Source organism: Schistocerca serialis, chromosome 5 (assembly GCF_023864345.2).
Source record: "Schistocerca serialis cubense isolate TAMUIC-IGC-003099 chromosome 5, iqSchSeri2.2, whole genome shotgun sequence".
NCBI classification, from domain to species: domain Eukaryota; kingdom Metazoa; phylum Arthropoda; class Insecta; order Orthoptera; family Acrididae; genus Schistocerca; species Schistocerca serialis.
In genome coordinates, this window is record NC_064642.1 from 819,851,125 (window position 1) to 819,876,751 (window position 25,627).

General features: G+C 40.2%; 1 protein-coding gene across 7 annotated transcripts in view; it reads right to left on the reverse strand.

Moving 5' to 3' along the window:
- The window catches only part of LOC126480855 (peroxisomal acyl-coenzyme A oxidase 3-like), a 134,605-nt gene that overhangs the window by 71,460 nt on the left and 37,518 nt on the right, over positions 1-25,627 (reverse strand). For all 7 annotated transcript variants that reach the window (XM_050104224.1, XM_050104221.1, XM_050104222.1 and 4 more), the window contains exons 6-8: positions 23,548-23,838; positions 23,239-23,402; positions 7,426-7,548 (exon numbers count right to left, since the gene is read on the reverse strand). In XM_050104224.1, coding sequence (XP_049960181.1) covers positions 7,426-7,548; positions 23,239-23,402; positions 23,548-23,838 — 578 coding nt within the window. The remainder of the gene's footprint in view (positions 1-7,425; positions 7,549-23,238; positions 23,403-23,547; positions 23,839-25,627) is intronic.

Genomic DNA, 25,627 nt, shown 5'->3' on the forward strand with positions numbered 1-25,627 from the left:
AATAACATAGTATGTAAGACTAAGAGCAGGATTAGTAAAAACAGTTATTTTCTAGACCTCATTAAGAAACTACAGTACACAGATATATCTGTTGGTTATTTCATATCATATTTTTTTCAGAAATTCTTGAATTTCAATATACTATTGATTTTTGCTTGTCAAATCCAACACAAAACCTTCAAACGGAAGCACAATACACATCATAGCATAAAATGTAACTGCTATATTATCGCAAAATGTCTTGTCATTATCACCATAACACAAAAGGAACACAAATGATGAGCTACATAGAATAAGGATTGTTTATGTGATTGCTACAGTAAGAGTAAGCAATGAGTACTTCCTACAATTTGCTGAAATAAAGATAGGAGATATGCTCAGAATATCTTTAAATGCATAAATTCTGAATACTGTGGGACTATGATTAATCTCTGTCATTCAGTGATGACGTTCACAACACATCAATAAATTGAAATTTATACTACTACTACTACTACTACTACTACTACTACTACCACCACCACTACCACCACTTCACTTCTCAGACATCATTATTTTTTATGTATTCACATTGATAAAATAACACCACAACTTTAATGGATGTATACATAAAAATAATACATGACATGATATAGAAATAAAATTAAAATAAATATACTTCAGATAACTATCTCAATATACTGGAACAGAATACACAAAACTAGTTTTAAAAAATCAAACAATAGACAACAGAGTTCAGAAATTTATTTGGACCAGAACTGCTTCAGCACAGGCGATACACCAAGCTCCCACTTATCCAAGTGCAGTTTATCCAGCTCGTGGATTATCTGTGCACAGTTCGTCTTGTGGATTACCTGTGCACAGTTCATCAATTTTTGAAGAAAATAAAACATAAAAAAGCAACAAAGCCTGAACTATCCTGTTATAATTAGAATGAATATTTTTCTTTTAGAATACAAATTTCTGGTTGTGAAGACATAGGTTACAACAACATCTGTCAGTGGTTAAGCCTACGAATTGGGATTTTGGCAGCAAAGTGGCCCAGGTAGTGTATTACACTTTTGTGACCTCGCTGCACAAATACCTGTAAGTTAGTCTTAGCCCGCTGAAAAAGGACAATTATAATTGAGTGACATCTGCACAAACAACTGGAAATAAAAATTGTATTTCTTGTTTATTGTCATAAAGAGATTAGATACCTTTCTCTTGGCTGTGCAACAAGGTGTGGCCACATAATGCAGCAGCATCTCACAAGTTGCACTATGCACATCTCCGAGGGAATTGCTAGTGCCCTGGCTACTCCACCTGAGATCTGAAGGCTCCGCAACAATGATTATGATTCCATGAAAGAGTTACTCAGTGAAAAAAGATTTTTTTAAATATGAAACAACGGAAATTCCAGGTGGGAATATCAACAATGTAGGAAATGATAGATTCCTACTTACCCTAAAGAAGACACGTCAAGTTGCAGACAGACACAACTAAAAGATACTCACATGTAACTTTTGCCAGTAAACACACACACACACACACACACACACACACACACACACAATAATTTCCAGCCCAAGAGGCAGGAGCTGGTAGTCGTGTGTGCATGACGTGTTCTTGCTTGTATATTATTATTTGCACGATGATTCTGATGGTGCAATCAGATTTTCAATATCTTTATTAGTTTAAAGTTTAGTATGTGACTTTAAATTATACAAGTAACTCCCAGCAACGAATTTCCAAAATCTAAATGGTTCTTCTGATTTCGTCAATCTACGTGTCTTTACAAAGCTATTAGTGTAAACCTAAACTGGTATGAATTAATTACAGGCACGTAACTTAAATAGTACATTAGTTATTGGAGGTCAAAGTGGTCCATTACTATCGATCGCGTCAGGCCATAAGTACTCCACAGTTACACAAAAAAACGGTAGCAGCATGCTTATAAATATATTTATTTGTCTATGTCTTTATTTATATCCAATATATACTATTCATGAAGAAATTGGTTAAATATTTACTGTGTCTTTGAAAGCACAGAGACATTAGGCTACTGGCCTACCATCTGTTCTATTCCTTTGATATATGTTTATTTAATTTGTTTATGTATCTAATAATGTCTGTTAGAGCATGTTTATGGTCCATCTGTAGGAATATTTATTTAATTTCAAGTATTTAAATGTAAATCCAGTATTTCGTATGTGTTTAAATATGTTTGTGAGTGTATATCAGGGTGGAGACATGGAGGGAGCGCTCTAGCCAATCACAGCACCCGTTAGTGGTGAGACTGTATGGAAGTGGGCAAGGAGGATGGTTTCCAGAGAGGACACGGGGAAGTTCTGGAGAGTACGACACTGGGCACAGGAAGTGCTGGACGCAACAGACACACAGTCACGGGAGGGACTTTGAGAGTGTTGAGTGGTTTACGTGTGGTCGCGGCAGATAGAAATATTTCGTAGTGCTGACTTGTACACTTGTGAGATTCCCGTGGCTTCTACAGTGAAGATGTAGTGGGTACTTAAAAGTGAATATCTCACGAGCTTTGCTGTTATTCATCACTAATTACGTGCAGTAGGAATCTATTGTTTCCTTGTTATTCAACTTACATTTTATTTAATTGCTGGACACCAATAAGTGTTTTCAAGAAATATACTGCATTCTCAAAAGTACTTCTACTATTGTACTCATCATTTAAAGTAATTAAGATAGTACCTGCAGATTTTATTTAACTGCAATTTTTCATTTATAAATTTATATGTTACTTTCATAATTCACAATTGCCGAGTGATAGAAACCTTCGACCATTTGATTCATGTGTGTATTCTTATCGTATACTGTAGACTCAGCAGTATTTGGCCTGTAATGCGGCAACTACGTATCCCAGCACCTAGACAACAAAACCAGCCAAAACTTTAATATTGAAACTCTGAGTCTGAGGGAATGCATTCTATTGGAAAGCCTGCATGGTTCAGGGCAGCTCTCCACACTGGTCTGTCTCTTGCACGTGTGCTCATATGTGCATAACTACTGCACTTACACAGTCATTTAAACCTACCTATTGCAGCTTTGGCCTTCCTCAAAATTTTTTGCTCCCCACAATTCCCTCTGCTACCAAATTAGCTTCTGTATGAAGAAATTATTCTCTAAGTAGATAGAAATTGATGCAGCAAACTTGTGGACAAAAGGCCTCAGTATCTTAGGCAAAACCACAACTGTGATGCAGAGTTTCTCATGTAAGTAAACAAATACAAATGACTGTTTGACAGAATAGTTAAGCAAATAAATCTGTCCCAAATGCCACAAACAAATCGAAGGCTGTATAGCAGACTGTCAAGACTCAACTAGGTGCTGAGGAAACAACTCATTTTAGTCCTACGTTAAAAATTGATGGGAAAAGTGTTACTAATGCCACCCGGACCTGTGATTAATTTGACAGGTACTTTAAAGCTGCAAATAAAATAGATGAATTCTCTCCTCTTTAGATAGACCCCAACAGACTGCAATATACATCTGGAGAATTTAAATTTACTCATGTACCTTGTTATAAAATAGCTAGCATTACAAAATTCGAAAAATCTGAAATTCTAACAAAAATAATTAAGGCTGGATGTCATAATATTCTGCCCCAACTTTGCTACAGAGTAAATCAGTTATCTTATGAGGGTTGCTTCCCTGACAGGGTGAAATATGCACAAGTTTAACCTATTCATAAAAGAGGCAGACTGGATCAGATTTCTGCCCAGTATAAATATTATCAATTTTTCTAAAATATTTGAGAGAACAGCATGTAATCAATTAGAAAAGTCTAAAGAAACTCATAACATTATTCTGAATAATCAATGTGGATTTACAAGGGGCAAAATATTGTGCTTACTAATAACGAACCAACCACTAAAACAAGCAAATGTCTTGATAACATGCTGTGACCTCACTAAGGCATTTGAAATGATAAACCACAAGCTGGCGCTTCGTAACGTGTCTGCTTATGATTTCTACGGAAAATATTTCTCATTCTATTTCGAAACTAGGAAACAAAGGGTAGTTACACAACAAACCAGTGAGAGAGTTTGTTTTAGATGGAAGGAGATACAAGCAGATGAACAACAACCAGGTTCAATACTAGGCCCAAGGTCCACTACTGTTCCTGTGTTACATAAATGACATGACATGGAAGATAAATACAGAAACAATTCTGTTCACAGATGACTCAATGGCAACAATTTGCAGGGGGAGGGGGTAGGGATTCAGTAACTAACTCTAAAAGATCTTGAACCCTGAATAAACACTAAAACGAAACTGAACCTTACAAAAGCACAAACTGTCCATTTCAGGAACAAACAACTACCTGGCAATGACAATGGCCATGAGTGTGTGTGTGTGTGTGTGTGTGTGTGTGTGTGTGTGTGTGTGAGAGAGAGAGAGAGAGAGAGAGAGAGAGAGAGAGAGAGAGAGAGCATGCACACACTTTGTCTTTCGTCTGATGGCGGACTTTGACAGCTGATATTTGTCCAACAGTCTGTATTTAAATGGTCCTTTCTGGCATTCAATGACTTCTCTTCATTGTGAGTGGCAGCCTATTCTAATTTGTATTGTTATTCCATTATGGATTTTCCACTGTTTAAACTCTTTGCAGTGCTAGGATCATCTTACAATGACACAGGATTTGTCATCATAATACAATGAAAAAAGAAAGCTCAAAAAATTTACACACACACACACACACACACACACACACACACACACAGGATATATGTTTCTATGGTGGCAGTACAGGTGTTGGACTGTGGCCTTGCTGAAGTAATCTTCCCAGCTTGTGCCTGAAATGATTTAGGAAAACTATGGAAAAGCTAAATCAGGATAACCACACAAAGTACAATGTTCTTTCGGCCACACACAATTTGCACCAGATAACTAATATAAAACACAGTTTTGCATTGTGTCACTATACAAGCTACAGACAACATCTCAAGTCTCATGGATGGCTGAATATATATCATAGTTCAGGCTTGGCCAAGATTCGCACACCAGGAGTGTGCTTGCACTCCACGAGTGCATCTGAGTCTGGTCAGTCTTCCCCCGCCACTATGCTATTCTGTGCAGTTGTGTGAGTGAGGCTGCACATGCAGGAAACTTAGGAAGATGTGTTTGCAACACAGTAGAAGTACATTACATAGTGCTAATATGGTAAGCGGAACTACAAAAACCTTTACATACAGGAATTTAAGTTGTGATGTCTATAAATTTATATGCATTTCATTGTATCATATGTAATATATCTATGTGATACAGTCAATCACATGGAGTTATGCAATTTCAAATCTGTGGCACCTGAACACTGGTGTGAAACTGTCAGTTTCATAACAGAAAAAAAAGTTCGCATACGTGTTGAACCAAACACTGAAATAACTTTAGCATCTTGTCTGTACAGTCAATGATATTGTTCTACAGGTGACATTTTATAAAATGTCTTGGAAAAATCTGGACTGGACAAACAGGTTGTTGAGCTGGGTGCTACACAGAACATCTATCAGCTCAAGTTGGAAGTAATAAGGTATATTAGCAGCCAAAAGCGAGAACGATCTGAGAAATGAATTGAAATCTGTCTTCAGTCATGCAATGTCTTGGAATCTCTTTCTGAAATCATGACAAAATGTCCCCATCACTAAAAAACAGTCAGACATGCCTCATCCACAAATGACTGTCTTGAATTACAGAAAATGTTCCAAGTCATGAAACTGAAGCTGATTTTTCCATAGGATCACTTTTTGTTTGATGGCATCAATTTTACCTGCCACCTGTTACCAAACGATTCTCCCCCTGCATTAAGAGATTTAATGAATTCAGGTACTATGCACTTTTAACCACAAAAGATTTTGTTGCCACTCCACTTACTGTTAATTCAGTTTTCTGCCCAAATGGTTGCATTGATTTCAGCCAGCATTCACCGTCATTTGTGAAAAGACAAGTGTGTCATATTGTCTTTCAGGCTAGTGTTGTAATAACAATCCAGTAAATGTTTTTCCAGTCCATTATAGTCAGATGGTATATTAAGCACTTTGCATGGCCTCTAAACGATATGAAAAGTAAGGCAATTCCCATTCAGCATTGAAAAATGTGACTTCTTCACTTTTCATTTTTTAGACAAGTGTGTAGATGTCATAGTATTCCTAAGGCAGAACATAAATCAAATTTAATGTAAGTAATATTTATTGTTCATGAACTGCTTGGCATCTGACAAGGTGAATGCTTTCCTCACGTGGCACTCGGCTGCAGCCTTCATTCTCCTCTTCCCTTTCATCTGTCAGTCCAATTCACTTCTGTGCTCGGAATGCTATGCAGGAGCATGATCACCAGAGTGCTCGTGGAGCATTGTTTGGCCTGGCCTGTCATAATTAAATTATTAGGGAAAAGAGCTGCTCAATGCCGACACTGTTAAATTTCTTGGGGTTATTATAAATGGACTGATAATGTCGATTGTGTAGTGAAGTGATTAAACAGTTCTGCTTATGCAATGAGATACTTTCTAAATAATTTTAATTCACTTAGCTGTTAAGAAGACTGTATCATGCTTATGTTTTTTTTTATCAATTGTTAGATGCAACCTAATTTTTCAGTGTGTTGAAAAAGCAAACCTCCTCAAAGTGTAAAGACTACAGAAAAAAGAAATATTCTGAGCTATGGCGGGTACAAACAACACCCAATCAAGCAAACCATTATTCAAGAGCCTTGACTTAATAACAGGTTCTTTTCTGTTTGTACATAAAATACTTCTCTTTGAGCTAAAAAGCCACAGATTTTCAAGGTAAATTCTTTTACACATGCTTATGAAATGAGGCATATTTCTGACTACATGTTGTCTTGTCATAAGTAGCTTGTTTGAAAATGTCCCATATATCATGACTATAGAGATTAGCAGGAAAATATGGTCCAAGGACACGGACTACATGCTAAAAGCCACAGAAGCAAAAAATGAAAAATACTGACAAATAAAATGTTATTACAGTGTGGAAATTTTATACAACGGAAAGATATGTAGCAGCTATCAAACATTTTTACATTGTAATCCCACTCTCTTTTAATAGATGTATGTGTTCTTTTTATAATACCTACATGCATATATAAACTACAGATGTGAACACTGAAAATACTTAAAAGCAAATAAGATTACAGTGTGGAAGATTTTGAGAAGGAGAAAGTCATGTAGCACCTATTTAGATTTTTACATTCTAGTCCATTTATGTGTGAGCACAAACTACCAATATAGTTGTACAACTGCTATTATTGATGAGTCACCAGTGTTTTACTCAAATGATTGCATATGACATGTTATGTACCAATAAAGATGATACTGTATTCTATGCTATTCTTGTCATTTGTACCAATATCCCAGCTTATGTACACATGCACCAACAAGCACAACAAACTTTTTCTTACCAGTTCCTCCTTATTTGATCCAAGGAATGTCTTTATTTGGAAATCAGCCATCAGATTCGAAAAAAAGTCAGAGAAGATCTTCAGTGCATATGTTGCAGCCAAATATGTAATCAGCTGCCATTGCTGTTAACAGAAAGCAAATATTGTAGGAACAATTTATTATTCCATCACATTTCTTCTATATAAATGATTGTAAATGTCCCTTTTGGGTCATGACAAAACATTAAGCCAATAAGTAATAAATTTTAGTGGAAGAAAACACAATGTGTTTGGTTATCATCCTTAATTGGGAAATTTTCTACCAAGAAGTGAAAGAAAAATTCAGTAACATGATTAAGTGTTCTTGTTTAGCCCTACTACAGAACTGAGTTTGTAAGGCCATACATTGGTTTCTTTGTAGACCATTCTTCACAGAAGGCAGACTGAGCAACTTTAAAAGGTTTCTGTCAGAAAAGTGATTCAACAAACTGTTAAGAGCAACATTCTCAAAACTTTTTTGAGAACACCCGAAGGAAAGAAGGAAGGAACAAAGGGAATGAGCCTACAATTAAAGGTTAGTTGCCTATTTCAAGGTTTATAAATGGTATTATTTACGTACATCAGCCTTCTGGGAAATACAACCTGACTCGTCAACTAATTACAGTGGTAGCTGAATGTGTGCTATCAGTGCAGATGCAGGAAACAGTATACCTGTTTCGAAAAATCACTGGTCGTGCTTCCGCTATAGTAGAATAGATAAAAAATCAACTTACTAAGCAGTGGCAGGATAAAATATAAACACTTATAAAGGAGCCAGTGTTTCCTCCTTCTGCCAGAAGGGCTGAAGGGGAAGGAAGATGAATGAAGGGAAAGGACTGGAAATGGGAGGGTTTGGAAAAGTTGCCCAGAACCTCAGGTCGTGGGAGTCTTAAGGGACGGAATGAGAAGGAAAGAATCATTGCTGAAGACTGCACGGAACAAGGGAAGAATCCAGACGGCACATGTGGTGAAGCAGGCACCAAGAGCATGAGTGTCGTGTTGTAGAGTATGATCTGCAACAGGATATTGCACATTGCCAGTATACACCCTCTGCCTAGGTTCACTATAGTCATACCAATGTAAACCGTCAAACAGTATTTGCATAACATCTGGTACACGATACGTGTCATTTCACAGCTCCTTTAAGCTGTACGGACACAGACTCTAACACACTTATTTTATGATGATTCCTCATCCACAGAACCAGTGGCACTGTAGACTTATAGTAAGATGTACCAATGTCTCTGTTATAGGTCTCACAAATCTGAAATGTCTGATACACAATAATCTCTCAACTGTTAAATGTCTCAAGGCCAACTACAGTATCTACTTTAGTACCACAGTCACAATTACCATGTCGATTAGCATCTGTGTTTGTAAGCATGGAATTCAATATACATCTGCTAAAGACAGAAGGACCATGCAAAATCACTTGGGCACCTACTCCATTCTTCATACTAATAGCAATATTATAAATTGTTTTATATACTGTAAGGTGCAAACACCTTCTCCTCTTATACTAATGTACCTCTGTAATGCATCTCTGTGAGTCTCACTACCACTGCAACATACTTTGATATAGATGTGCCCTAGAATGGTGTAGTTTGCTTATCTGCGATACTTAAGAAGAGCGTTAAAGAAGGAATTTGGCAGGCAGGGCTGCTAGTTATTACTTGAGCTCTGCTGGGCTAAAAGTCACTTCTGGTAGGTTGGGTAAGCCGCGCTGTGGTTAGATAAGGAAGTGCTATATAAGTGACATTTCTCTTAAGACAGCTTCAGTCGTCAAGCAGCCACACTTGCAGCAGCATTGACACAGACTAGTGATGACGCATTATTATAGGAGAAGGCATTTGCACCTTACAGTATATAAAGCTATTTATAATATTGCTATTAGCACAAAGAATGGAGTAGGTGCCCTTCAGTCTTTTGCGGATGCATATTGAATTTCATGCTTACGAAAGCAGACGCTAATCGACATGGTAATGGTTGGGTTACTGTGGCTGTATTACGTGGTATTAAAGTAGACACTGTAGCTGGCCTTGATACATTTAACAGTTGAGAGGTTATTGCATATTGGACATTTCAGATATGTGAGGTCTATAACAGAGACATTGGTACATCTTACTATATGCCTAAAATGTCATTGGTTTTCAGGACACGGAATCATCATAAAATAAATGAGACAGAGTCTGTGTCCGTATGGCTTAAAGGAGCTCTTAATTGCAGCAAGATTCAAGTTATTGGTGATGTGACGCATTAGTATAGAATTTGAAATAAAATATTTATCCTTTCCTTATCTCCCCTCAGATGGCTCTCCCTTTGACAGCATATGTTTCCCCAGTTACAGGGTTGGTACAGGTGGTGGTTAGTTGGTTTAAAAGGGGGGAGGGAGGGGGGGGGGGGGGGAAGGGACCAAACTGTGAGGTCATTGGTCTCTTGTTCCCAGTAAAATAATTACACAGGGGAAAGAAGAACAGAAAGGAGACATACAGCACAATAATATGAGAAAGGAAGAGAACCACAAGAACAACAGAAGGACAGCCAACACTACTATGGTCAAAGCAGGAAAAGAAAACCACTGAGAGAAGCAAGAAAAAGGTAGAAGGGGTAAAAACAAGAGAGCAGATGACCGTGGCTGGCCGAGCATGAGGATAAAAATGAAAAGCCACCCACTCTGCGACACATTAAAACATCCACCTTAAAATCATTAGAGTGGAGAACACAAAGGGATAAAGGACATGCACTAAAACTTATATAGAATGATGAAACCCACCATCACGTATAAAATGTAAAACTAAATTAGCCAATGAGATGTTGTCAGCTAAAATTAATGGCAATGTGGCCGGTAACTGAAGAGTCCGCTGCAGGGCAGCCACAGAAGGACAGCTCACCAAAATATGGGCCACCGCACTGACACTGAGGTGGGTCATCACAGTGCATGAGGTAGCCATATGTCACCCAAGTGTGGCCAATGCAGAGCCGATAGAGAACCACAGAATCCCTGAGAGAGGCCCACATGGAGGACTGCCACACATTCGTAGTCTCCTTACTGGCACGCAGTTTGTTGTGCGTGCTAAGCTTATGCCATTTCATCTCCAAAAGCCGCAAAACTTTGCAGCATAGTACTGAATGCAGGTCAGTTGCAGAGAAGCCAATCTCCACAAGTGTTTTCCGTGTAGCCTGTTTGGCCAGCCTGTCAGCAAGTTCGTTGCCGGGATTCCGACATGACCTGGGGTCCAGACAAACACCACTGAACAACTGGACTGTTCCAAGGCATAGAGGGATTCCTGGATGGTCACTACCAAAGGATGATGAGGGTAGCACAGGTCGATAGCTTGTAGGCTGCTTAAGGAGTCAGTACACACAAGAAACGACTCCCCAGGGCATGAACGGATGTGCCCAAGAGCATGAGATATAGCCACCACAGCTTGGCAGTGAAAACACTGCAGCCATCGGGCAAGGAATGCTGTTCAGTATGTCCTCCATGGATATACGTGAAGCTGACGTGGGCATCAGCCATCGAGTTATCAGTGTAAACCACTTTGTGGCCTTGGTACATGTCAAGAATCGAGAAGAAGTAGCAGCGGAGAGCTACGGGGTTAAGTGAGTCCTTAGGGCCATGTGAAAGGTCCATGCAAAGCCACGGCCTAGGGGTACACCACGGAGGTGTACATGAATGGACCTCAACTATAGGTGGTAAAGGCAAGAACCCAGTTTGGAAAGAAGGGATCGGACATAAACCACAATCAGAAGCCCTGACCTGGGCCGCCGATGCAGGAGATGAACCGCCATGGGTGGGAAAAGGAAATGGTGATTCGGACACACATGAGAACTACGAAGGTGTGCAACGTAACTGGCCAGCAGTTGTGCACACCTAACCTGAAATGGAGGGACTCCAGCCTCCACAAGGACGCTGGTCACCGGATTCATTCTAAAAGCTCCTGTTGCTAGGCGAATGCCACAGTGGTGCACTAGCTTGAGTAAACACAATGCTGAGGGCACTGCCAAACCATAAACCAGGCTCCTATAGTCAAGACGGGATTGAACAAGGGCTCTGTAGAGCTGCAGCAGCGTAGAGCGATCTGCACCCCAGTTGGTGTTGCTCAGGTAGCAGAAGACATTGAGGTGCTGCCAGCACTTCCACTTAAGCTGACGAAGGTGAGGAAGCCAAGTCAATTGGGCATCGAAAACCAGCCCTAAGAATTGATACGTCTCCACTACAGTGAGTGGATCATCATTAAGGTAAAGTTCTGGTTCTGGACGAATGGTAGTATGCCGACAGAAGTGCATAACACATGACTTTGCAGCCGTAAACTGGAAACCGTGGGCTAGAGTCCACGACTGCACCTTGTGGATGGCTCCCTGTAGGCGCTGCTCAGCACCACCAGTACAAAATGCAGAAGTCGTCCGCATACAAAGAAGGTGAGACGGACAGCCTGACAGCTGCTGCTAGACCAGTAATGGCCACTAAAAATAGACACACACTCAATACAGAGCCCATTCTCCTGGATATGGGGGGAACTATGGAGGGCACCAACTTGGACACAGAAAGTACGAAACAACAGGAAATTTTGGATAAAAATCGGAAGCAGGCCTTGGAGACCCCACTCGTATAATGTGGCAAGGATATGATGTCGCCAGGTGGTGTCATACGTTTTTTGTAAATCAAAAAAGATGGCAACCAGGTGTTGGCGTCTGGCAAAGGCTGTTTCGATGGCAGACTCGAGGGACACAAGATTATCATTGGTAGAGCGAGCCTGGCGGAAACTGCCCTGACGTGGAGCCAGTAGGCCACGTGACTCCAGGGTCCAGCCCAACTGCTGACACACCATACATTCCAGCAGTTTACAAAGAACGTTGGTGAGGCTGATGGGCTGATAGCTATCCACATCAAGTGGGTTTTTACCAGGTTTGAGCACCGGAATGATGGTGCTCTGTCGCCATTGCAATGGAAAGACGTCATCGCACCAGATCTAGTTGAAGATGATGAGGAGATGTCACTTGTAGTCAGATGAAAGATGTTTAATCATCTGACAGTGGATCCGATCTGGCCCAGGAACTGTGGTGGGGCAATGTGCAAGGGCATGGAGCAGCTCCCACTCTGTAACTGGGGCCTTATAGGATTCACTGTGGCGTGTAGTGAATGAAAGGACCTTCCCTTCCAGCTGCTGTTGGAGAGTGTGTCGTAGAATTACCTCCCAGCCTTTCGCAGAGGCTCGAGCATAGTGCTCGGCAAAGTGCTCAGCAATGGCGTTTGCACTGGTAGATAACACACCATTTATGCTAACACCAGGAACACCTGTTGGAATCTGGTACCCAAAAACACATTTGATATTTGCCCAGACTTGGGAAGGTGACGTATGACACCCAATGGTTGAGACATATCTCTCCCAAAACTCCTGCTTCCATCATTTGATGAGTTGGCGAACAGAGGCATGGAGCCGTTTAAAGGCTATGAGGTGCTCCAGGTGACGGCGCTGCTTATGCCACTGTGGAACTCACCGACACTCGTTAATTGCTTCAGCGACTTCCGGTGACTACCGAGTGACAGTCTTTTGCCAGGGGCATCCTAAAGAGCGAGTGATCGTGTTTTCTGCCACAGAAACGATTGTTGTAGTCACCTGCTCAACCATAACATCAATGTTACCATGTGGGGGAGATTCAACGGTAACACCAGAGGTGAAAGTTTCCCAGTCTGCCTTGTTTAAAGCTTATCTGGGCAGATGTCCATGAGCCTGATGCTGGGACAGTGACAGGAAGATGGGAAAGTGGTCACTACCGCACAGGTCATCATGTGCTCTCCAGTGGATAGATGGGAGAAGTCCTAGGCTGCAAATTGATAAATCGATGGCCAAGTAACTTCCATGAGCCACACTGAAATGTGTGGCGGCCCCAGGATTTAAGAGGCAGAAGTTGAACTGAGACAGTAAAGTTTCAACATCTCTGCCTCGGCCAATAAGGATGGTGCCACCCCACAAGGGTGTTAAAATCCCCAAAAGTAGGAAAGGTTCAGGGAGTTGATCAATCAGTGCAATTAATACATTGACAGATACTGCACCATCTGGAGGAAGATATACATTGCAGACAGTTATTTCCTGTGTCGTCCTTATTCTGACAGCCACAGCTTCAAGAGGGTTTTGAAGCGACACACTTTCACTACTGACTGAGTTTAGGACATAAATGCAAACTCCACCTTACACTCTAAAGAGTCGCTACGGTTCCTGTGGTATCCCTCATAGCTGCAGAGGGCAGGGGTCTGCATTGCTGGGCTGCAGGTTTCCTGGAGGGCAATGCAGAAAGCAGGTGTAAAGCTTAACAGCTGCCGCAGCTCAGCCAGGCGGTGGAGAAAACTGCAGTAATTCCACTAGAGGATGACATCGTGAGACTGGGAAGGCATGTAACATTCAATGAAGCAGTTTACACCTCAGGGTCACCTGCTGCCACCAAGTTTTTGCCTGAGCAGTCTATATACATTGTGTCTGAGGGTCCAGCAAAATCTAGGTCCTCAGCGGACGCCAAAATCTCCACCTCATCCACGGACCGCAATTCCCTTGGTCTCGAAGACCTTCTTTTTGGATTTTTCTCACTGCTCCTTGGGTTTCCCTGGCTCGGAGGACTTCACTGGTTCAGTCTCTGGGACTGAGGATGAGCGTGAAGCCTATGACCAGCTGCTTTTGGGCTCTTCAGCCACAGGCAGGTGTCGTCTTTCCCACTAGCAGAAACCTTGGAAGGGAGTGACCCAAGGGACCCCTTCCTAGTGAGAGGAGCCAAAGAAGACTTATGCTCCTCTGGCTCAGAAGTGGGGACTGATACCCCCAATGGTTGGGGAGGTGTTGCTTCAGAAGTAGGTGGTGCAGCAGGATCAACAGGGAGTGAAGTGCCTCCAACCATCAATGGGGCAGGTATAGTCTTCTGCTTCTGGCGGTGTAAGAGGAGGTCATAGAGACAGGATGTAGGCACTCAAATTTCCTCTTAGCCTCAGTGTAGGTCAGTCAGTCCAGGGTCTTATATTCCATGATTTTCCTCTTTCTGTAAAATCCTGCAGTCTGGCGAGCAAGGTGAATGATGTTCTCTGCAGTCGACACAGATGGGAGGCAGGGAACATGGAGTATTGGGATGTGATGGACGTCCACGATCTCAACATGTGATGCTGGAAGTTCAGCAGGAAGACATATGGCCGAACTTCCAGCACTTAAAGCACCACATCGGGGGAGGGATATATGGCTTGACGTCACAGCGGTAGACCATGACCTTGACCTTCTCGGGCAATGTGTCACCCACAAAGGCCCAGATGAAGGCATCGGTGGCAACCTGATTATCCCTTGGACCCCGATGGTCGTGCCGGACAAAATGAACAGCTCGCTGTTCTAAATTGGTGCACAGCTCGTCGTCACACTCCAAAAGAAGGTCCCGGTGTAATATAATACCCGGACCATATTTAAGCCCTTATGGGGCATGATGGTAACAGAAACATCCCCCAACTTGTCACAAGCGAGTAATGCCCGTGACTGGGCAGAGGATGCTGTTTTTATCAAGACTGACCCAGTACGTAATTTTGACAAGCCCTCCACCTCTCCAAACTTGTCCTCCAAACACTTCACAAAAAACTGAGGCTTCACGGACATGAAAGATTCCACATCAACTATCGTACATATGAGGTACCACGGCGAATAAGCTTCACTGCCATCCTTAGCCTGACGTTCCTCCCATGGTGTGGCCGGGGAGGGGAACGATTTGTGAGCATATTTCTTAACACTCAAGTTAGACTTTGCCCGCTTAGAGGCTGCTGGTGGCAGACCACCAGCAAGAGATGACATACTATGCTTCATGGCATGTCATCCGCCCTGATGCCACCCACTCCAACCAGGGGCCCCTCCCCTCGGGCGCCACCCAGAATCAGCTAGGGCCACCTGGGAGGATGGCCATTTCCAGGAGTCCCGATGACCCAGGGAGATAGGCATCTACTCCATGGCATACATGAGGAGTTAACAGCACAGGCATCAGCAGAGCGATTCCTGTGTTGTCAGGGCGCTACAACCAACAGGGTACATGGCGGCCCCACCACAATAGACTGGCTACTGTTCTGGATATGAGGTACTAAGAAGTCCATGGTCACTGTTGGCACAGAAAGCAACACAGCATAGTGCGTGGTGGAAAACACACCCAGGAAGGTGTCCTTGCCCAAGAGATGGAGAATGAGCAGGACTGCAATGTGACAATGAGAAAGTGGGCTAAAGATCTCAATGCACAATGGACATGATGCACCATGTAAGGTGCCCTTTCCCAATTGGCTCGTTCTTCGGGAAAATTTAGAAAAATGGAGGTCAAACCCGACAGGGGAACATCACACAAAGGCCGAAAGGTGTGAGACTCCTTGTAGTTGCCTCTTACGACAGGCAGGAATACCTCGGGCCTATTCTAACCCCCGTACCTGCAGGGGTACAGTTGGTGGTAGAAGGTTGCAGAAGACAAGTCTTACTACGGGTACCATCACAGAAGTAAGGGCGATCCAGAGGGAAATATGGATGCAGAAGGGGGCACAGGGACTGGCCAAATTATTGAGGAGGTCGGGGGCAGCCAGAAAGCTATTCTAGGTTGGTGGGTCTAATGTAAGACAGAATGGACCTCATTTCAGGGTACAATTTCAGGAAGTCATAGCCTTGTCAAAGTAGCTTGATTAATACACTGAAGACCGGGATAATACCGAATGACTAGAGGTGTACTCCTAAAATGTATTTTGAAGGGAACAGCAGTACCAGGATTGGATGTGATGCCCCACGAAATCTGCTTTCCAATTAGGCTGGTGGGATACTTATGTATAATGAAGGGTGGGGTGAGAATTTTGTTGTATTGCTGTAAAGAGTCTGCATCTGAACAAATATGTTTGCCTCAAAATGGCTCTGAGCACTATGGGACTCAACTGCTGAGGTCATTAGTCCCCTAGAACTTAGAACTAGTTAAACCTAACTAACCTAAGGACATCACAAACATCCATGCCCGAGGCAGGATTCGAACCTGCGACCGTAGCGGTCTTGCGGTTCCAGACTGCAGCGCCTTTAACCGCATGGCCACTTCGGCCGGCTATGTTTGCCTCGAATGCCAAGGCTGTATGGGAGGCAACGTTGGCATGAAAAGAATGACAACTGTCGAAACGTAAGTACTGTTGTTTGTTGACAGGTTTAATGTAAACAGAAATGAGTAGCTGATCCTTGGTGAGGATCAGATCAGCACCAAGGAAAGTACAAAGAGATTCTGAATAAGACCAGTGAAATTTAACTGGTAAAATGTATTGGTGACTCCAAAAATTGAACAGGTCACCCTCAACATGAATCCATATAGCAAAGATGTCATCAATGTGTGTAAATCTGAACCAAGGAATGAAGGCTAATAGATCCCAGAAAAGACCCCTCTAAGTGGTCCATGAAATAGCTGGCATAGGAAGGAGCCATCCCGGTTCCCATGGCCATACCTCTGATGTTTGTATGTCTCACCCTCAAAGGTAAAGTACTTCTTTGTAAGCATAAAGTTAATTATGGTGAGCATGAGGAACATTGTGGGTTTTGAATCAGGTCAGTAATGCTCAGCAGCAGACATACCATGCACAGGGGGATGTTGATATAAAGGGAGCAGACATCAACAGTTACAAGGTTTGTCGAAGGCACTTCCCAGTCAGTCAGTCTTTTCTTCTCAACTTGTCCGGTACATGTCTCCTGACCCAGGGTTTAGGACGATATTTCCTTAACTCTTCCGATTTCCTTAACTTCACCAGTCCTTTCCTTCAGCACTCTTCCTTCCTCTTAAAACCTTCGGCCACAAGGAGGAACACTGACTCCGAAAGCTTACACATTTCTTTAACCTTCGCATATGGTTTCTCCTGCTGCCACTTGGTGAGAAGACGTTTTCTCTATCCAGTTACGTTACATAATCAGAAATTGATTACAGTACAACCCTGCTTTTACATTCCTCGAATTAACATTTTCCCCATGTTTACGACATTTTTTATTGTTCCCATCAAATTTGCTATGTCCACAACATTAATTTGCACCTGATCTTGCATCAACATATCTATAATTTTCCCGTGATTTATGCATTAACAAAAAATACATTAACAAAAAAATGTTCATTGAGAAAAAAATGATGCTGGCATCATGTTGGCCGTCCAGTAGTATTTACAAACATTACGAGGTTTCTTGACACCAGGGCATTCTACTCAGTGGATTTGAACCAGTAAACATGTGACAGTTGGAACAATTTGTGCCATATCTCTCGCCATTGCCAAGCTCTAATTGGCACGATGGCTGGTGGGATTAACTAGGTTTGTTCAAATAAAGATATCATTACCAATCACAAGCATTTCCAAACTGTCTCTAACGCACAAATGCAGTTTTGTGATAGTTCTAAACATTGTGACACCTTTGTCAAACCATTAGCACGTTTTGGCATTTGACCACTTGTAGCGCTAGTTGACACCATCATCCACTTTGCGTTGCTCAAATGTTTTGGGTTTAAACAGAGCGCCAGTTACGTATATTTTCATGCTGAGCAGAATGTGTTTCAAGAATTTATTCTTGTTATCAAGTGCAGTATTTACTTTTGTATTTTTTGTGATGTTACACAAACAAACAATGCGAGTGATAGTTTGCATGTGTGTGGTTTTCCACATAACTGAGGACACATAGTACCTGATAACCTAAAAAAGGCGACTACAGTGCAAGAGACACACAATAAAAAATATTCAAGCACCACACAAAATGCTTATGTATACATTTCCACTTCACAATGAGAAAAAATTCTTGAAACGCTTCCTGCTAAGCATGAAAAAAATGCATAAGCAGTGCAGTGTTTCATTATTTAAATAAAGAATGACAGCTGCAGAATTTCAAAACCATTGATTATGATGTATGAAACTGAGTCGAACGTTCCTACTTCCAGACAGTTATCAGTTCCAGTCTCATCAGCGGTTTTTATTAGATAATAAACCTTTATTAGATAGTAAATAAGTCCCTGACAAGTCTTTTGATGTCTGTTATGTACATATATCATAAAGAAAGTGCAAAAATGCAAGGGGGTATCCTATACATAACTTTTACAGCTTAAAACATTATTTCCCACATTTTACACCAGCTTTTTGAAGTCCCTTGAAAAGTGTAAAAGTGGGGATTCACTGTATTTTTATTGATGTGTTTCAGTGTACTAGGGAGCACTAAACAGCTTCCTGTTTTCTGTAATTGTCAGCAAAAAGCCTTCTGCTCAGTCAGGTCTGATCTATGACTGTTGCCACAGTATCAGATCTACCATGGCTGCTGTCCAGGCAGCATCACACAGACACCTTTCACTGATGTGCTACACGCATTATAGCTTTCCCACTTCACCGCAGCTGCCAACCACTTTTGTGTTTGCTAAGTGGAAGTCTGGCTCATCTGCTAACAGAGATTTGATTTTTCACAGTGTACATTTGCCGTTCTTCTTAGCAAGTTATCTTGTAGTGAAATTGAAGTAGACAGTTCCCGTGAGTTAGTATGGGTACAGGTCATTCATGGCAACCAGAATAAAATAATAACTGAATCCTTTTCCCGACCTCCCAACTCAGATGATACAATTGCTGAAAGTTTCAAAGAAGATATGAGTCTAATTCCAAACATGCACCCGACTTAAATAATTATAGTTGTTGGTGACTTCAATTTACTCTTGATACGTTGGTGAAAACACATGTTTAAATCTAGAGGTATGCATAAAACATCATCTGAGGTTATGCTAAATGCTTCCCTGAAAATTATTTCGACCAATTAGTGCATAGGCCCACTCAAATACTAAATGGCAGTCAAAACACACTTGACCGCTAGCAACAAATGATCCTGAGCTATTAACGAGCAACAAAATGGATACTGGGATTAATGAACATAGGGTTGTCGCAAGACTGAATATCGTAACTCCCAAATACACAAAAAATAAATGAAAAATATATCTACTTAAAAAAGCGATAAAAATTTCTTTGACACCTTCTTGGGAGACAATCTCTGCTCCATCCAATTTAACAATGTAAGTTACACCAGATGTGGCTTAAACTCAAAGAAATAGAATTGACAGCAATTGGGAGATTTATATCAAATAAATTAACAAAAGATGGAGCCGATCCCACATGGTTTACAAAACAGGTCAGAACACTGTTGCAGAAACAACGAAAAAAGCACGCCAAACTTAAACAAATGCAAAATTCCCACAATTGGTGATCTTTTACAGAAACTCAAGACTTAGCATGGAATATAATGTGAGCGCTTGTTATGGTTTCCTAAATGAAACTTTGTCTCAAAACCTGGCAGAAAATCCAAATAGATTCCAGTCATATGTAAATTACACTATCTCTGCTGGATAGCTATGGAAATACTATTGATGGCCTCATTTTACTAAGGTTTGAAGCTCCTCTTGATGTTTTTCTGTGTTTGCAGTTTAAAAATTTAGTTGTTTTGAAAAGCAGCCTTGTGCAAACATAATTAATTTATTTTTTATTTATATATTTACCCAGACATGTTTCGACACCTATGTGTCATCTTCTGTGGGTCAAATTTTTATTTCTGTAAAGTACAATATCAAATTTATAATAATTTAGCTATTGTGGCCTAAGAATTACAATATGTGCATTTTGCTTTGTTTTGTTTAGACACTCACCTTAAAATTACATCGCTAAATGAACTGCATTATTATACATCGGTTTTTGTGCCCCTTTTCGTCATTTTTTGACAGCGTGTCATCTGCAAACTAGCCATGAAGAAAAATTATTGTGTATTTGTGAAGAACTGTTTCGTGGGTAGAGGTTATGTGCAACAGGATGAAAAATGTAAGTACAGAAATGCATGCAGCCTCCACCAATGAAACAGTTCTTGACAAGTACACAATAATTTTTCTTCACGGCTAGTTTTCAGATGACATGCTGCCAAAAATGTCAAAAAATGGTACAAAAACCAATGTATAATAATGCAGTTCATTTAGCGGTGTAATTTAAAGGTGAGGGTCTAAACAATACAAAGCAAAATGCACATATTTTAATTCTTTGGCCTACAATAGATAAATTATTATAAATTTGATATTGCACTTTACAGTAATAAAAATATGACCCACAGAAGATGACACACAGGTGTCGAAACATGTCTGGGTAAATATAAAAATTAAAAATAAATTAATTGTGTTTGCATACAGCTGATTTTCAAAACAACCCAATTTTTATCGATGAACTACTGCTAAAGCAGAGTTACTGAATACAACCCTCTGAAATTCATTCTCCAAAGAAGACGAAGTAAATATTCCAGAATTCAGTTCATGAGCTGCTGTCAACACGAGTAACTTACAAGTAGATATCCTCAGAGTACTGAAGCAACTTAAATCATAACAGAAGCAAGTTTTTCAGTCCAGATTGTATAGCAATTAGGTTCCTTTCAGAACATGCTGGTGAGATAGCTCCATACTTAAAAATCATATACAACCGCTCATGCGACGAAAGATCTGCACCCAAAGACTGGAAAGCTGCACAGATCACACTAATATTCAAGAAAGGAAGTAGGAGTAATCCACTAAATCACAGGCCCATATCATTAATGTCAATATGCAGCAGGAAATTGGAACATATTTTGCATTTGAACATTATTAATTACCTTGCAGAGAATTGTCTATTGACACACAGTCAACATGGATTTAGGGAACACTGTTCACGTGAAACACAACTAGCTCCTTAATCACATGAAGTGTTGAGTATTGTCAACAGGGGATTTCAAATTAATTCTGTATTTCTAGTTTCCCAGAAGGCTTCTGACACCATACCTCACAGGTGGCTTGTAATCAACTTGCATGCTTATGGAATATTATCAGAGTTACATGACTGAATTCAAGTTTTTACTGCCAGAGAGGTCACAGTTCATAGTAACTGACAGAAAGTCATCAGTAATTATTTCTGGCATTCCACAAGGTAGTGTTATAGACCCTCTACTGTTCCATACCTATATAAACTATTTAGGAGACAATCTCTTCAGCCTTATTAGGTTGTTTGCAGATGATGCTGCTGTTTATCATCTAGTAAAGTCATCCAAGGATCAAAACAAATTGCAAAATGATTTGGAAAAAGATATAAAGTACTTTCATATCACACTCCAGACAGCAATCTTCACGAAATGACACAAATCGTGTTTCCGGCATGGCAAAAATTCCCTCAAGATGACATTTGTATACTGTTTACTTCCATACCACAATGCATATGAAGTGTACGTGTGCCCATTTGTGTTGCATCTCAAACATATTGATCACTGACATCAGTTTAATCATTTAATAACTATTACATGATAAATTTCTCCACAAGGTTACATATATATTCAATTTGGCCTTTGCAAGGTAACACCTCCATTTTCTCACTTTCTGCCAGTGTAGTTCTAAAAAAGATTAGTCTTATTTGACTGGTATGCAAGTAAAAATAGCCACCAAATATTTCTCAGTTGTGTAACACAACAGAGATGTACAATCACTACAAGAAGTCCTCTTGGCTTAGATCAATTTTTATTCTCAGCAGTTAAGGATTTTCGACAAGTTTTTCAAGTTGTATATTAAATTGCTTGCAACAAAAGCCAAGCATTTAATGTGATACTACTAAAAATGGAAATGGGCAACTTAAGCAGTATTGAGATATATAAATTGAAAAGCACGGTAAAATATGTTGCTTACATATACTATTTAAACACATTTATTGGGGGAAAAATGACAACTAGGAAATACGAAAAAATAAATAGTAAGTTTCGTGTACATTTCAGCCAAGAAATGCCTAAGTTTCAGGAAGTTATTCAGAAGTAATGACAATAATCATTTCCTGTACCTTGCATCTTTCCCTTTGAGGATTTGGAACAGCTCACATTACCAAAGGTGTTTTAAGCACCAATTTATTTCAAGGACTGCTTTATAAAAGTAAAACATACCATATATTTTATTCTTGATGCAAGGTTTAAATAAAGTTACTGCATTAAACACGCACTACGCCATTTAATGCTCTTGTTTTTCACAGTCTGCACCAATATTCTGTGAAAGACAGACTTCCGCAGCTTTTCCCTGCTGTGGTGGATGTGAGGCCAATGAGATATTAATAAACTGAGTGCCGGACAACGTGCTTTGTTTAAATTGAACCTCTTTCAAAGTTTATTAGTTTTTTTACTAAAAATACCTAGCAAATCAATGATCACTGAGCCCTGCCTCAAATAAGTACAATAAATAAAATCAAATAAGATGAGACCAGTATTGTATCATGAATGCCAAGTTTCTGGAACAGCATACTTAAGGAGTGTACTGAAAGATAGCGTCAGAAACCTTAATATACTAGGATGGAAGTTTGAATTTAAACAAGGCTTGGGGTCTGTCACACTCTTAAGATTTCACCAGTTATCACATCTACCAGAGGTGGTAAATGCTGAGTGAATGTGTGATTCATAGACTATCAGTATGGGCTCTGTAAAACAAAATAGCATCGAAGGGTGTAGGGGGTGTCAGAAGCTGAACTCATCATAGCAGATAGAGACCAAAAATAGTTCACAGTCTGGTTGGAGTCCTGGCAACAAGAACACGTAATGGCACAGCTTTCAGCTGAAGAAGATGACTGGATCAGTCGTAGGAATATTGTGCATAGAATGGAAACAGCAACTCAGCTACGTGCCATTTAACATGCGTCACATGTCTGACATAATATTTCTTTCACACTGCTTTGGTAGCGAAACATTTAACAGTCTCAGGCATCAGTTACTCCTATGGTAATACTAAGTGACAACTTACCTTATACTGGTTTTCTATCAAAGCAGATGAACTTCCTGTAACTGGTGTATCATTTGAACGTACTGCAGCATATCGAATGGCAGTGGGAATTGCTTTCATAAGATAGCACACACCTATCGATATAATAGTCACTCGGCCTCCAGACAGTGCTCCGAGTGAGGCTCCTAAAATTGTGAAATTATTCTTATATCAAAACAACCTGATCCAGTTTCAGCATTTCAATTTAACAACCAAATTTTTAAAATCTGATTTCATAAGTAATGACTATGAATTAAATTCATTTAATTTATAACAACATGTGATACAAACCTAGTCTTTTATTTGGGTCTTTAAATGGACTAACATAATTTCCTTCTGGTGTTACATCTCCTGTTTTATTTAAGAGGTTCTCACGGGGTATCCTGTACTTATTGAATATCACAAAACCATTATCAATTCCATTCAGACCAATCTTCTCTCCCATATCACCAACAATTACACCAGCAAAAGGCTTAAGAGTTGCTGGATTTCTTATGGGAACAACAAATGCATGTAGTCCATGGTCTGTTTTATCCGGAGTAATAAGCCTTGCATATACTATTCCATGAGTGCAACATTTTCCTGCAAAGAAAGATGTTTCAAATGGTTTATGTAGGTTTTTATACTCAGCATCCCTCCTGGTTATAACATTAGACAAAATTTACAAGTAATTAAACATGTTCAGTTCAGTTCATGTATACGTTTTCATGAGACACACTGTGTTACAGCACTTCAAACAATTTATGCAAGAGACACAAAAATGTTTATAGTCATTATAAACATTAGGCTACACCTCTGCAGCAGCCATCCTGCCAACCTTGTGATCAATGTAGTATTTCTTATAACTTCATGCCGGGGCCAGATCTACCACACAGATAAACTTTGGCATAAGATGTCAAAACCTGGAGTGTACCAGTTTTCAAATGGAAATCCAAAAGCCTGAAATATCAATAAAATTTGATTTTTTTCCTCATTTATGTTGTTAGTGACATTGCAACCTGCCAACTGCGATAAAAGTATTACTCTAGGCCAGGGTGCCCACTGGAATGACAAGACAAGTGATCTGGTGCTAAAAGCTTGAAGCCTTAGAGGAAGGAAACGGAATCTAGCAGAGCAGCATCTTCAAGACTGATGCTGCATACCAAGTTGTATGCCTGATGAATGTGCATGTTCCTCTACTGTCATGCACCAAGCCTGTGTTAGTAATAGTTTACAAAAGTTTCTTATTTGGTTGTGCTATTGTTTCTGAATGCAGGAAAATCAGGGACAATCCTAAGTTCAATATTCATTTTTTGGTCTTGAGGAGACATATCGACATATTTAAAATTGCAGTAATGCTGCACACAGTACCAGGAACACTGAAGAAACACAGTGGGAAGAAAATTCAGTGAAGCAATAATTTAAATTCATTTAATTTATCTGTGGAAGAGAAAGAAAATACAGAAAAAAACTAAAGTATGTGACGTGGTTTGTTATGAAAAATGTCTGCAACTCTTTTTAATGATTTTCTAGGTGTAATGTAATGCCAGATCCTCTCAGTATGTAGCTATATATACTCTTGGTTCTGCTAAGATAAGGTTCCACTTGGCTAACAAAGAAGCTAAAGAGCCAATTTCTCAACACCACAGAATGGTTTGTGTATCCTTTTTGGTTCCATGCATTCTGATGTGAGTTCTCAACAGGGAGATCTACACTGTGCTTCACAGGTGACAGGATATAAGTCACCAGAAATTCATATAAAGTTATGAAACACACAAATATCATGAACTATCACATTAATTTTATTCATATTACATTGTGTTGAAGTACTGAACATTTGAAACTTTGACACTAACATATCAAAAGAACATTCTACTGACCTTCTTCCCCTAGATAATCTGTAATTAAATATCCTCCTTTCATTAGTTAATTCTCTACAATGATATGATGTCACTGTGTATTTTGTAAGAGGAGAAGCTTCACTGTGGCAAAATAACATGGAATTTTGCACTCTTCTTGTGACAAAGATGTAGGTTTTGGAAATGGGAGGTCAACTGCAAACAGTGCTTTACCAAAAAAACTTTCTTTTAATACTCCCCCATCACTGTTAGAGTCATATGATGAGTGACTATAAAATCTACATCTATCTGTACATCTACATCTACATACATACTCCACAAACCACCATACAGTGTATGGTGGGGGGTAATCAGTACCACTACTGGTTGTTTCCTTTCCTGTTCCACTTGAAGATAAAACGAGGGGCAAACAATCATCTATATGCCTCTATCTGGGCCCTACTTTCTCGTACCTTATCTTCGTGGTCCTTACATAGTCCTTATTTTGCCCGCAGTAGGATCATTTTGCACTCAGCATCAAATGCTGGTTCTCT